Source organism: Rhipicephalus sanguineus, chromosome 8, assembly GCF_013339695.2.
Source record: "Rhipicephalus sanguineus isolate Rsan-2018 chromosome 8, BIME_Rsan_1.4, whole genome shotgun sequence".
Classification (NCBI taxonomy): Eukaryota; Metazoa; Arthropoda; class Arachnida; order Ixodida; family Ixodidae; genus Rhipicephalus; species Rhipicephalus sanguineus.
Window position 1 is genome coordinate 156,108,913 of NC_051183.1, and position 14,718 is coordinate 156,123,630.

Consider the following 14,718-nt stretch of genomic DNA (forward strand, 5'->3'; position numbering starts at 1 on the left):
CTCTCGCTGTCTACACAGGTCGTCTGGCGTCTCTTCAAAAAATCGCCTCATCAACTTTTTCTATCTGTCCCGTAAAGGAGCTGATTCGATCGAGGAGTACACTTACAGTAGCTTTCGTGACCTCTCGATTCTCTCGCAAGTTGCCTTCCGCCTCGGCCAACAGGACATCGAGTTGAGACCGCAGGCTCTTGCGTCGTCTAGCTGTCGTTCCATTCTGTCGCACGCAGTCGGGAATCTCGCCGAGGTCGCAGGCGCCGCGTCTTCTTAGCTGTCGCGGCTCCGTGCGTCAATGATGTCAGCGATATCTAAAGGTCCCGGGTTTCGGCACCATGTGTTGGACCTCTAAGCCTTCCAACTGCGGCGCGGTTAACATCGAGCCAAAAACACGTCTTGCAAGATGACCGCTTTTAATGGAACCTAGAAACAAAAAAAAAAGAAGAGGGCGAGCCAGCGCTGCTACGTGAGCACGGGTCAGCTCGTGAGGAGCATCCATAATGATGATGTTTGGTCATCTGTAGACGAATGACGAGAAAAGGAATCACAACAACGTGTTGTTTTAAAATTTACTATACTTAGAGCATATAAGCTGGTATAGACACGCTCTTAAATTAAAAAAAAATGATGAATCAATGTGAGGGTAATTATTTCTATTTAACCTTGAAGTGGGGCTTCGCGGCAGTGCGGATTTTTCCTGCATCAGTGTATTCACGGTATAGCACCCCTCCACTGCAGTGAAACATCGTTACAGGGGCTACATGTGGTTTTATGTACATCTATTTGTTCATTTTCGCATAACTTTAAAATTTCGAGTAATTTAAATTTGTGGTCAAAGCGAATTCGAATACTGTAAATTCGTTCGAATATTCGGAGTGCTAGAATATTCGCACATGCTTATAACTAGTTCTTGTTCAGCTCGCTTAGCAACTGCCCCATCCTTGCCATCTCTCCTCCTTGTTGCAGCTGTCGTTCAACACGGAGGCTTCCATCGCCAGGCTTTGCAGCTCATCGCCCTGTACAAAGACATGGCATCGACAAGAAAGCGCATCCTCATCAAGCTGGCCTCTACCTGGGAAGGCATTCAGGCCGCCAAGTGAGAGCTTCTTGTTACACAACTGGCACAGCGTTTTGAAATGAGAAAAGAAAGTTCCATGACGAGTTTTCCAGATTAAGAAAAAAATACTGCAGGTTCAAGATAGCAAATCGGTGACCAAAGACAGGAAATAATTATGTGGATAGTTTGTGCTGGCCCATACAACCACGTCTTCTGAGACCAAAGAATTATTTCAAATAAGTGTGGAGCCCTTCTCCTATCAAGAAAATGGGGGAAGCGAAGCTTGTGCCTGACCTACTACTTCTATTGCGATAGCAATTATATCGACAGTCTCGACGGGTTTTGTGCCGTCGCCGTCATGTCCCGTATAAATCGAAATTGATAAGATGCGCCCGCACATCGTATGTTCTACCGCGGGTAAGAGCGCGCGAGCGGGGGGCGATGAACGCGGCTGAAGCAGGGTCAAACGAGCCGGCCCATTTCCGTTGCTCGGAGGGTGCATGCGATAACGTCACCCCCGCTCGAGAGGCCTGCCGTACCCGTTTTGAATGAGCATGAAAAGACGCGAGGTGGAGGGTTGTCGCTCGAGCAGCAACTTTGAACTTTGATTCTAAGGGCGCAGTCGCTGGCACGCGCACGCTATCTCAGGAGCCATCAGCTGGCGGCTGTATATCCTTCTACGTGCTGCACTCTCATCGCGAAGTGACTATGCGGAAAGACATATCTCCCTGGAGCGGCCGTATTCTCTTACACCAGCATTTTGTAGTTCAGCGAGATCAGATAAGAGTTAGCTGCCAGCCTCACTTCGTATAACACTAAAATTTGTTCTATCGCATTCCTTGCTTCACCCTTGCGGGGAAACTGTAATTTTTCCTTCTTTCTGTCACATTGTGCAATGCTCCCTCTTTGGTTTTTTTTTTCTTCCTCCAAGCCGGGAATCGGACCTTTACCCACATGCTTAGCAAACGCAACACTTCTGTTGCTACAGGCAACAATGACGGTCATGCGTGCAATAATAAAGGCCACAATGTAATGTGGCAGTGTGAAGTGACAAGTGACCTCGATAAGATCAGATTGCCACACTCTAAGCCAAAATCGAGTATTTTGGGAGTGTTTCTGCCACCAACAACAATCGTCATCCACCTCGCGTGCTTTCCTCGCATTATCACCGCGGTCGCGGCACTTCCCGGTCACGAACTGCGCGCGCGTTATCAGCGTGACATAGCATTCTTGACAGGAAATGACGAGAGCTGGGTTTTCAAGAAAGGAAACGCGAGCAAGCCAGATGACGATTATTGTTGTGTGGCAGAAATACTCCCCAAATACTCGATTTTGGCTTAGAGTGCATATCAGAAACGGCTGACCGCCAACAAGTCCACAATCGAGAGAGCATCAATTATGGGAAAACGGCCCATACGTGACCACAAAAATCTGTAACTCATAGAAGCTTTGCTTAAAAGTTGATGTTTATTATCTGCAAAGATATTTTTGGTTTTAGCATAGTTGTTGAGTCAAACTGTGCAATTGCTTAATTGGTTTTCTTTAGTCATGTTTAGCTGCATCTCTGTTTCTTCTTCCGCATGCAGAGTTTTGGAGTCTCAACATGGCGTTCACTGCAACATGACCTTGCTGTTCAACTTCACTCAGGTGGGCACAGAGATTATTTTGCCGAAATGTGCCAAGCGCACAGTTCTGTAAACTGCATTCAGCATTCACTAAAAGCATGATATTTGTAATGAAGGGGCTCTCCATCTATGCTCATAAGAGGTCAAACGTTATCGACTAATGCTTTATGGTGCGAAGCTACCCATTACCCTAGGGCACCATAACAAAAATATTTTCTTCAGCATGTGTAATGAACTAACAGTGTAATGGTGAGCAATTTGAAAAGCTCCAAAACACAAACCCTGGTCTACATCTCCGATAAAGTGTAGTACATATGGCATTAAGTCAACAAACATGTCACAAGACATGTTTTTTACAGTTCGTTGCAAAATGCACTCCATGCAGTGTACGTCTGCCGTCATGATATCGCTATTGATATCTACACCTGCCTTATTGAAACCGAAAACTTCTTTTAAGTAGGCAAATCCAATGCTCTCCTTGTTTAAGTGAGATCAGTGTTCTTCAATCTGAAAACATATAGCATCACCAACACTTAAACGATTTACCTATCTTGCCAGGTGACTAGTCAAAAGTACAGAAATCCAGAGGGCTTTAGATATGCGAGCTCATGGAGTGAATATGGATCATTAGGAAAGAAGGTTATGCTGTCGTCTCTGCTTCGTTTGATTCTGCTTGCTTACTGTGCTTGCTCGTTAATGGCAGCAGCTTTTAAAGGGATACTGAACAAAAATTGCAGAAACTGACAAAAACATTGAAATTCTATTCGGAAGACACAACTGTTCCAATAAAATTTTTCACGTATTCTTGGAGGATTGTCAGCATGCAGTGGCTGCATGCCAGTGCAAACCATGACGTCACATTCACCGCGGCGCATGCAGGTTGCATGCGTTCCTGTCCTCGTCTTCCGTTTCTCCACCTCTCCTTTTCATCTCGCTGTCCCCTTTCCACAAGTCATCGCAGCTCATGTGATGACATGTTTGACGTCACTCTTGTGCCATCAATAAACAGTTGGCACTCTTCTTAGAGCACTGCATGGGCCCGGGCCGGCCCGAAAGCCCGGGCCCGGCCCGGCCCGCGGGCCGGGCCGTCCGAAGCGTTTTTCGGCGGGCCCGGGCTGGGCTCGGGCTTGGAAGTGCGGGCCCGGGCCGGGCCCGGGCTTGAAGCTGCGGGCCTGGGCCGGGCCCGGGCTTGAGGCTGCGGGCCGGGCCGGGCCCGGGCTTGAGGCTGCGGGCCGGGCCGGGCCCGGGCTTGAGGCTTCGGGCCAGGCCGGACTCGGACCCGCTCATTAAAAGGCGTAAGTCGGGCCTTCGAGCACACGCAAACGTTATGCATTGCATGGTCTAAGGTATACTGTGCCAAGCTGAAGTGACACGTGCAAAGAGTTGGCTCTTAGTAAAGCTTAGCAATAAAATAGAAAAGCATTTGAAGTGCTATTTTTTTTCACCATTATAGATACAGATTGGCACTGTATATTTACACTAACGTTTTGTCTGCGGGACCAGGCTTTGTCAAAGTAACAAGTACATCGTGGTGGGTTTCCTTATAAACACGCCAGATCACGTATATATATACATATATATATATATATATATTAACAGCACTAACAATGGGCCAGATCACGGTTGTTCCCACGGGAGGAATAAAGATTTCGGTCTTTTATTCGAGGTTGACACATACGGTACATTTCATTTATATTCCTTGGTATTACGTGCCAAAACCACGATATGATTACGAGGCACGCCGTAGTGGCACCGGATCAATTTCGACCACCTCGAGTTCTCTAACGTGCACCTAAAGGTAAGTATATACATGGGTGTTCTTGCATTTCGCCCCCATCAAATTGCGGCCGCTGTCGCCGCGGGAATCAAACAGCTTAACCGCTGAGCTACCACCGCGGGCTAAGCACAATTTCGATGCATGCACACACCGAATTTTCCGTCCGATCGCCCGCTACAAAGAGCACGGCATCATTAATAATCATCATCAACACCTAATATGCTCTAGCGGGCCCGGGTCGGACCTGGTCATAAACAAGCGCGCCCTGGATTAGTTTAGTAATGAACGCCCGGGCCCAGGCCGGGCCCGGGCGTGGAACGACGGGCCCGGGCCGGGCTCGGGCTGGGTACGGTCAAGCACGCCCGGGCCAGGGCCGGGCCCGGGCTTGGAACCACGGGCCCGGGCCGGGCTCGGGCTTCATAAAGCGGGCCCGGGCCGGGCCCGGGCCGTAAAATCCGGCCCGTGCAGTGCTCTAACTCTTCTGTCCTGTCTTCATGTTTCAAGTATTGCACCAGAAATATGTTTAGCAGAGTTAGAAAAGGTTGTTTTTACTAAAGGTAATGTGCCGTTTAGGTGTGTCATGTATGTGAATTGCACAAAATGCAGTTTGGTCCTCTGTGTCATGGGTTCAGTACTTTTTTCTGAATTTGCAATTTCAGTAAACAAGAAGTTCCTTTGCTTAACACATGTATGGTGTTAAGTAGGTTTGTGTGAATAGTAAATTTTAGGTTCGAAGCGAATAGTGATTTGGTCGAATAATTTCCAACCGAATTAGAGTAGTATATATATTGCATATTATAAAAGAAAATAAGCATATTTGTCATGACCCAACTAACCTGCACAATATCTTTTTTTTATTAAAACAAGGCATGTGCAAAATTTCATTCTTTTGTTCAAAGGGAAGTGGAAGCAACTTTGAATAGTAGCAGGATTTGACTTTCAGTAGCATGCAAGTGATAATCTGTAAAATGTTACATTTAAAATTACTTACTTGGAGCATATAAGCCAGTATGACAAGCTTTTAAAGGAAGCTGAAGTGGTTTTAGAATTCGGTAAAACTTTGTTGTTGACAAGGACCAACATTATTTTCGGCGATGGCGTAATTTTTTTCGCTGTTGTGGCAGCAGGAACTTTAAAATACACGGAAGAATAGTTCGCCTTGCTCCGCCCACGCGAACGCGCAGAAAGTGTGGGCATGGAAACTAACTAACCGGAACTACGTCATCGTCGGCAGCTTTCGCGGAGCCACGCAGCACTGTCGTATCTTGAACTTTGGCCTCCGTGACTAGTTCCGGCTGCGTGCATTGGTGAAACTGATCGCAAAGGCCATGCTTGAACAGTGCTGATGTTGCCGATGACGCGGTACATCGAAGATGACGTCACCGCGTTTGCTCAGCATCTCAAAAAGCCCTGCGGCTGCAGCCGCTGCTTTTTGCCAAGAAATGCTATTTGTGTTCACTTCTGTGAACTCTTACATTGGTTTTCGAATTCAGCGGGGATCAAACTATGATTAAATACTCCAAAGTAATTCCTTTTAAGTGCTTCAGCTTCCCTTTAAACTTAAAAAATTATGAATCTATGTGAGGGCAATGCGTTCATTTAACCTTGAAGTGGGGCTTCGCAGCAGTGCGGAATTTCTCTGGAAAGGTGTATTCATGGCATAACATCACTTCACTGCTGTGAAACCACTTTTACAGGGGGGTTACATGTGGACTAATATACACCCATTCGTTTATTTTGAACACTTCGAAATTTCCAATAATTTAAATTCGAATCGAAGCAAATTCGAATACTGTAATAGTCATTTGAATATTTGAAGTACTCGAATATTTGCACAAGCCTAGTGCTAAGAAAGGGAAATCGACACCCGTTTGATGTCAGTTTCCCTTTCTCGACCCTTTGGCCACTTTGCAGGATTCGGCAGAACTGATGGGCATACATGTATGCCCATCAGTTCTGCGTTATGCAAGCAAAGGAATGAGTGTATGGATTGGGATCAATCTCTCTGAGGACCCATCTCATTAACAATGTCCGCAGGCAGTGGCATGTGCGGAGGCAGGTGTGACACTGATCTCTCCGTTTGTTGGACGTATCCTGGACTGGCACGTGGCGAACACCAACCAGAAGACCTTCGAGCCCCTGGAGGACCCCGGTGTGAAGAGCGTGACGCGCATCTATGAGTATTACAAGCGGTACGGCTATGCAACCGTTGTTATGGGTGCCTCGTTCCGCAACGTGGGACAGGTGCGAGCCCTCGCCGGCTGCGACCTGCTCACAATCAGGTGAGTGCGCAAGGGCAGGATGCAGATGGTTGACTGTGCATGTGCAAACATTCTTTTGCTGGCTGTGTGGTGCTGTTGCAGTTCAGCACTCAATTCACACTTTATGCACACTGCTCTGCCGCAGTGTGCTTGCATTGCCAGTGAGCACTGTAGTGTCAGAAAGGAGCTTAGTACTTAAGGTACCTGTGATCAGCGATTTACAATAGTATAGTATGAGAGTGTACCCAAAAGTAATCAGAATATTGCTGTATGAAACACTTGTTACTGCCGCTAGACAAGCGTTGTGCAACAACTTTCGAGTTCGTAGCATCCAATGGCTTTTCCAGGAACATATTCTCAGCATATTTTGTCATGAAATCAGTTTTGCGCACTGCTCATTTTTTTGTGATGGCTGATTTAAGTGAAATGTGTGCATTTGTGAAATTCTGTTCCTTGCTCTGGAAAAATTCCTAATAAACTGTTTAGATGTTGAACAGTGCTTATGAGGGCACTGCTATGGGAAAAAAAAAAACAGGAGCAGATGTCGATTCATGACAAACCTCATTCTGAACATCACTCAGCTTCACAAATGGACTGAAATATCACAAAATTTTGTGCACTTGCGTAAAGGCCCATGACAAACCATTAGAAGGTTGGAGAAGCTATCTATCATATCTTTGAGCTCGGTTCAGTGAATTTTAAGACTAGGGGATGGGAAGGGTCACTGAGAAATTCATGCCCTGAATTTTTACAAATGAGCAAAAAATGGGGGGAGGCTTAAGCTTCGGCTTAAGAGTTGAACGCACTAGCGATATCCGGCCCCATCCTCATCACACTCGGTTTCGCTTGTCATTATGTTCAGTTGCCTAGCCAGCCACACACACACACACACACGCACACACACACGACATACCTATAGTAAAGGTAAAGGTTTCCACAGACGCCGATGCTGGAATTTCTGTGGCACGGGCTCTTTAACGCTATCGCATTAAAAGATTGTGTAGTGAAAGCGTGCCATGCTTTGTAAGAACAGCTCCAAATCAACCCAGGCCTTCTTTCCAAGGTTGTTACCGGTGACAAGACAGTGCTATTCTTACGACCCCAAGACAAAACTTCGCAAGCACATGCTGTCCACTTACATTGACCATTAAGGAAAACGAGAAGTGTAATAAACTAATCACTGTACCTGGTGAAAAGCACTCTGAGAGAAGTCACGTGATGCAATGAACTTGAAAGGAGTTGCGCAACACTTACCTAGTGGGAGAAATTGCGTACTATGGTAGCTCCACTCAGCACAGTGCTATACTGGTGTCTTTTGGGTACCCCCTTGTATTCATAGCTTCTGAAGTGTGTTCCTGCAACACGATTCTTTTGCAGCTGCTTGTCATGCCTATCAATGAGCATGCATACAGTCTTTTCTTTCTTCTGTGCAGCTCAGCAGCACCATCGTGTTTTTGTACGACACGAATTTATGTGGTTTTCTTGTAATTATTGCTTAGTTGTGCAAACGGGCATAAACCTTTTGAAACTATTATAAACTGTTATTGTATTGTAGCTGAACAGTTTCCACCAAGCTGGAATCAAAAGTTTTGGTCCTGACCAAAAAGTGTCCCTTTCAGCCCTGCCCTGCTGTCAGAGCTGGCTAACTCAACTGAGCCCATTGTCCACCACCTGTCCGAAGCAAAGGGTGAGTCAGTTTATACTTTCCAACTTTCAAATTTGTCATATGTTTATGAATGTGGACTTACTATGATTGCTGAAATGTTTTATAGTAGTAGACTGCCGCTATAACAAACACCGCTACAATGAAGTTTCCAACACAATGGAAAAAAAATCCTACCACGATGGTATGGTGGTCGCAGGGCTCGACTGTTGACCCAAAGGTTGTGGGATTGAATCCCTGTTGCGGCAGCTGCATTTTCGGTGGAGGAGAAAATGCTTCAGGACCGTATACATATTTAGATTTACGCTCGCGTTAAAGAACCCCAGGTGGTCGAGATTTACGGAAGCCCTCCACTATGGTGTGCCTGATAATCATATCCTGGTTTTCGGACTTCAATCCTCAATAATTACTAGTACATTACCACAACAAAAAATTTTCAATTCCCCGTCAGCTTTCTATAGAAAACAATGCAAAAAATGTCTGGCCACAACACATGCTTTTCCGGTGCACTTCAGCTTCAACAAAGTTTTCACATATGCTACCTCATCAGAAAATCTAAAAATAAGGCATAAGTTCAGGTGAAGATGGAAGCTACGAAAAATTTGTTTACACAGGGTGTTGCTGGAGCCAAAGTTTCGACAAGTGGACTTGTCTTCTTCAGGCTCCAATTTTTCATCTCCTAAGGAAAAGAATGGCCTAGGATGGCCGCAAAATTCTGCTAGTAGCTCGACAATTTCTGGTTGGCTCGCGACAACCAGAGCTGTACGACCACTTTGCAATACCTGTAGTTTCATCGGAAACACTCTTTCCACTACCACTCGCACATCCAGATAGATCTTTTGCCATTGAGATGTCTGGCGACAAATTGTCCATATTGAGATTGATTGAGATGTTCAACCATGATGCTGCCTGCGGGTTTGATGCATGTGCGGGTCGCAGTAGAATTGTTCTTCAAAATCTGTCGCCATGTTTCTGACATTGCACTCAAAACGAACGTACTGCTCATTGTCACTAGTCCTGTGATTGTGAATGACAACCACATTGTTCTGATGCCACACGCACGGCTAGAACGCACCTAGTCTGAGCGAAACTACATTCTGCCACACTCGCTGTGAACGCAATTGCGGTCGTGCTGACGCAATCATGGGTGACTATGAAAGTATGTGCACACAGTCAATGTGCACAGAGTGTAAAATCCACTCTTTGCCGCAACCGTAACTGCAGCAAGCAAAGTGTCTACAAGACTGGTTGCCACAGTTGTGACTGGCAACAATGCAGCTCCAGATGTACGCACACAGCCAGCTCACACGAGGTCAGAAATGACCTTACCGTTTTGCCACAACTGCTGCAGACGAATGCACATTGGCTATCAACGCAACTTGGATTAGACAGTTTGTTTTAATATGCATCATCTGCTGGCAAATGTATTGCATTTATACCATGCGCATTACCAAGTGTGGTACTGTAAAGGATGTACCGTTTTGTTGAAGCTCTGTTTTATACAAATAATTTTTCAGCCCCCCTGGAGTTATGAAAGGGAAGATTGCCATCCCAGAAAGGGATGGCAATTTGCCAATCCCCAGAAAGGCATTCGTCTTGGGTTCGAACCAGGACAAGTCTTTTGCAACTAAGTTTTTTTTTCCCCTTTTCTTTCTTTCTGAGAAAAACCACATGGACTTCCTTGTATGTTTGTGCTACAACTAGGATGGATAACTATTTTTTTTCTTTCATAATCCTTCCTCTTCATGGTGATATGCAGATCAATTCTGCAGAATCCCACAAGGAAGAGGTAAATTAATGAGATTCAGCTACATTATTTGCTCAGCAACCTGCTTTCTTAACTCTTGCAGCCAAGAAGTTGGACTTGAAAAAGGTTGAAGTGGACGAGCCAGCCTTCCGCTGGGAGCTGAACGAAGACCAAATGGCAACGGACAAGCTGTCGGACGGCATCCGGAAATTTGCTGCCGACGCTGTCAAGCTGGAGAACATTATCCGTGAGAAGCTCAAGTGATGACTGCGCATCTGTTAAAGCCTTGGCAAGTTGAACGACACCTCGGAACGGCCATTGGCGATTGGCTCGATTCGCATTTCATGGGCCCCCTCCCATCAGATTTTTTTCACTCGGTGTGCCCTTGTGGTGATATGCTGGGAGCAAATTCCAACAAGCATTGATATTTTTAATGTGACATTTTAACAACAGAAAGTTTTGCTATGATACATTAAAGCCACGTTTCGCAATATACATGAGACATGTTTTGTTTGTAGAGAATAAAATTATTTTTTTGTTGGACTTTAAAAATGTTCTTGTCTGACTGTTTTAAAAGCATTTTCATCAGCCATTTGAGTGAGTACTGAATGTTGCTTCCACTCTTGTTTCTTGAACAGATGATTATCCTGTACTGTAGTATCGTTAAGTTCAGTACTGTTTGTTTTAGGAAGGACCCGTGTAAAATTCTCGTACCACTTTTATTTGTTCGAGTATTTATTTCAATGGAGGTGAAATGCTAGAGGCCTGTATACTTAGATTTAGGTGCACAATAAAGAACCCCAGGTGGTCGAAATTTCGGGAGCCATGCTGTACACATCCCTCGTAGACGTATTGTGGTGTTGGGACATAAAAACCCCCTACATTTGTCGAGTAATTATTTATTGAGAAATTGGACTCCGTAATTTAACGTATCATCTGGCCAAAGGCATTGCAAAGTCGTTAGAGAGGTGCAGTTCATCAACAAAGGTTACTTCTTAATGCAACCAGTTGAAAACATGGACAAGTCCAGTGCAGCTTCTAAAGTTAACGAGAAGACTATTCGTGTAGATATCCAATGTGGTGGGCTTTTAGTACCAGATACAGCTGGCACGTACTGTATATCCACACTCTCATTGCACTGCAGAAAGCAGTCTAGATTCATTGCACAACAGAGCAAGTTGGAACTTTGGCAGCTTTCATCATCTGTCTTCAAGCACTCGCGACAGGCAAGTTCCTCTAGGGGGGGCAGGGAGGCTGGGAACTTATGTGCTGTGCTTTGAATATGTTTTCTCTTGGGGCAGCAAAGGGGGGGGGGGCGGAAATTTTAGGGGAAAATAATCTTTTTCTTTTCTTTTTGTGTGTGTGGGGGAAGGAAGGGAGGGAGGGAGGGGGAGTGTGTTGCGAACTCTGAAGGTGCCGCTGTCCAGCCACCGCGCTGCAAGCACGACAACCTTAAACGGCAAAACGAACATTCCTTTCCTCCCTCTGCATCGCAACAAAAGAGAAGCAGAGAAGGAAGGAGGAAAGGTAAACCTGCTCTCCGTTAAGAGACCAGAAAAAAGAAAATCGGAATTGTACCGAGACTTCCAGCCTACTTCATCTCGAATTCGCTACTCGTGCGTACCAATTAACCAGTGCATCAGGGGCATAGCCAAGGGGGGTGGGGTTCAAACCCCCCCCTGGAATATTTCAATTTTGCTTTCATGTGTATATATATATATATATATATATATATATATATATATATATATATATATATATATATATATATATATATATATATATATATATATATATATATATATAGTCAAGTAGATCCTCCGTGAGAAGTCACAACGTTGTTTATTTCGACGTTTCAGCCAGAGTCTGGCCTTCATCAGCTGAAACGTCGAAATAAACAACGTTGTGACTTCTCACGGAGGATCTACTTGACTACTTGCAACGCTACGGCCACTCCACCACCATGCCTGCCTATATATATATATATATATATATATATATATATATATATACATGCACACATACAAACGCATGCACGAACATACATAAAGTATGGTTGAACCCCCCCCCCCCCCGACAAATTTTCTGGCTACGCCCCTGCAGTGCATGACTGTAAGAGACCATATAGAGGAGGGGGAATGACATATCGTTTGGGTTGAGCAACTTTTGGGTTGATGTCGGAATCCTCGGGACGTGAGGAAGAGGGGGGGGGGGGGGGATAAAAATCCTGGGGCGTTTTGGGATGTGTCAAGAGTGATTGTCATGTGAGGTGGCTGCAATGCTCGCCCGTGCCGCGGTCACTGCTTTTATTAAAGGGCCCCTCACCAGGTTTGACAATTTTGAGCTAACGAGCGCAATGCATACACTGGGCGTTCACGATCACGTCTGCCAAAATTTGCAACGCTACGCGCCGCGGAAATGGGTCAAATTTCAAGGTGAACGCTGCTTGCCCTTCCTCTCGCGGGCGCGCGCTTTAGAGAATGAGGGGATGACGTACATGAGAAAATGGCCCTACGTAGATGGTAGTGCTGTGGCGTCGCTCCTCTACGTAGACGACTGTGCTCTGACGTCGCCAACAGTAGCACGTGACACTGCGACAATTATTTGACACGACATGTGTAGTTTGTTGCTTGAATAGATTAATAAAATTTGAGAGAAATAATGAGACACACAAAGAATGTGTGGTCTTTTTCATTTTTTTTTCGTGAAGTGCAGCGAGATGCGGGGCTAATGTGCCTCCCTTTCCCATGCTACCCATGCGTGCGTGTCCCCGCGGTTAGCGCATCGAGCAGACGCCAGCCCTGGAAACGAAAGTAATGTTCTGGCGCGTTCGAGTACTCATTATGCCCATTTATTCTACCGCGTCCAAGTAAACGTTAATGCGGCACTGGCTCATGATACCGCCACTCCCGTGCCCGTACAAATGTCTCAACTTTCATGCCCGTCCCGCAGAAACAGGCAGTACACCACAGAGAACGCCGACAAAACGCCCATGGCCGCTACATAAAAAATTGGCCGCGTATCTGCGTGCTTCGCTGCAAATGTCGTCTAAAGACGATAGAAGAGGCGCTGCGTGAGATATGAACGCCATCTGGCAATACGTCAGGAAACGTGAATGCTGTGTTGCGGGCTAGTAGTCCCGGCGCAGCAGCAGGCGAAGACCGGCGGTGACCAACGCGACCGGCGGGGACGCCAGCCAGCCCGAACACGCGGTTTGGCGCGAAGCGCCGAAGCAGAAGAAACGTCCGCACTCAACGAGTACTCTCCACACACTCTTTTATATTCACGTCGCCTGGGTAAAGCAGGAATGCCAGAGCGGCGCCCCATGGCATTCGTACAGTGCAATACTGAACCGAAACCGAAACACAACAATGAGCTCGTGCAGAGACGAGCGTTTCTTTCTGGAGACTTTTCGTCCGCTTGCTCCCTGAAAATCCCTCTACGTCTGGGTACTACCTAAGGTCTCTTCGATTTGGCTTGCACTGCCTGCACTAGTTCTGGAAAGTGCCGTGGCGGTGCGAAGCGGTGCTGCACCGGTTCAGCAAGTGCAGGTGCAGCCGGTGCAGCCGCGACACTGGCGACACTACCACGCGGCGGCTACCACCGTAGATGCAAGAGCAGGCCGTGTTGGTCGAACAGCCGACGCGGCGTGTATCGCTGGTGTTGTTTACCAAAACACTGCCGCGGTGGCACTCTTCGTAGCTGCCGTATGGAACTGCTCGACTCTGCAGCGAGGACGATTCGGACAATGGCGATCCTCACAGCGACTTCGAGGAGGAGTTTGACTAGGGACCATAGTTTGACGGTGTATGTGTTTTGTCGCCTGCATGTTGGTACGTGAAGATGTAACTCCTGTTCCCGGGTACGAGAACGTCGTCGGCAGGTTCCATGAGTGTAATTTCAAGAGACTGTTCAGACTATCTAGAGGCGTTTTACTGGTTCAGCGGAAAATTGCGCTGGTTTCGGCCTTCTATGAAAGCGTGTGCGAGGCCATACAACAATAAAAAACGAAAGTATCTGAGGTCCTTTGACCGACGCTAAGACGACTTGACGCGAATGTTCAGCTATCTTGGAAAGTGTATGCTCGCAAATTTGTGTTCAAAGGGTGTTACTGGCGTCGCCACTTCACGCTAGACTATAGGGAACGAATGTGACAATTCTTGTAAACCATTAAGACACATGTATACGCACGCTCGCCTGATGAATACATTTTTAAACTCAAAAGTATTTCTAGAAGACTTCCTATCGCATCAGCTTCACGATTTCGCAAAGGCGAACTGAGAGAGCAGCATCGCGAATCGCGCCACATCTTTATTACTTTTTTTTGTATCATTCACATTGCCGTCATGTACGGTGAATTTTTCTGCTCACGAGACATGTAAAAGGTCCGCCTTAATAGCTGCCGAAAAGACGTGGCTAAAATTACCCGTCAGAGTCAGCAGTTTAACTTGCTTTTGCACGCCCTGAACAACAACACGCAGCGTCGTCTGCTCCAAGCTTGGGAGGAGGAAGGGCGCCATGCTGCACTTCTTTGCACCTCCTTTTGAGCGAGTGCAGGTCGGCAGAGAACTCGTGCAGAACTACGCTTGCACCT

The 14,718-nt window shown here is 46.3% G+C and overlaps 1 protein-coding gene across 1 annotated transcript in view; it reads left to right on the plus strand.

Annotated features, from left to right (window-relative positions):
- LOC119403618 (probable transaldolase) overlaps positions 1–10,676 on the plus strand; it is a 20,841-nt gene extending 10,165 nt beyond the window's left edge. The window contains 6 exon segments of the mRNA XM_049418374.1: positions 961–988; positions 991–1,090; positions 2,638–2,698; positions 6,491–6,735; positions 8,334–8,401; positions 10,228–10,676. Of these exon segments, the coding sequence (XP_049274331.1) occupies positions 961–988; positions 991–1,090; positions 2,638–2,698; positions 6,491–6,735; positions 8,334–8,401; positions 10,228–10,388 (663 nt within the window). The 3' untranslated portion in view covers positions 10,389–10,676.
- Positions 10,677–14,718: the final 4,042 nt, after the last annotated feature.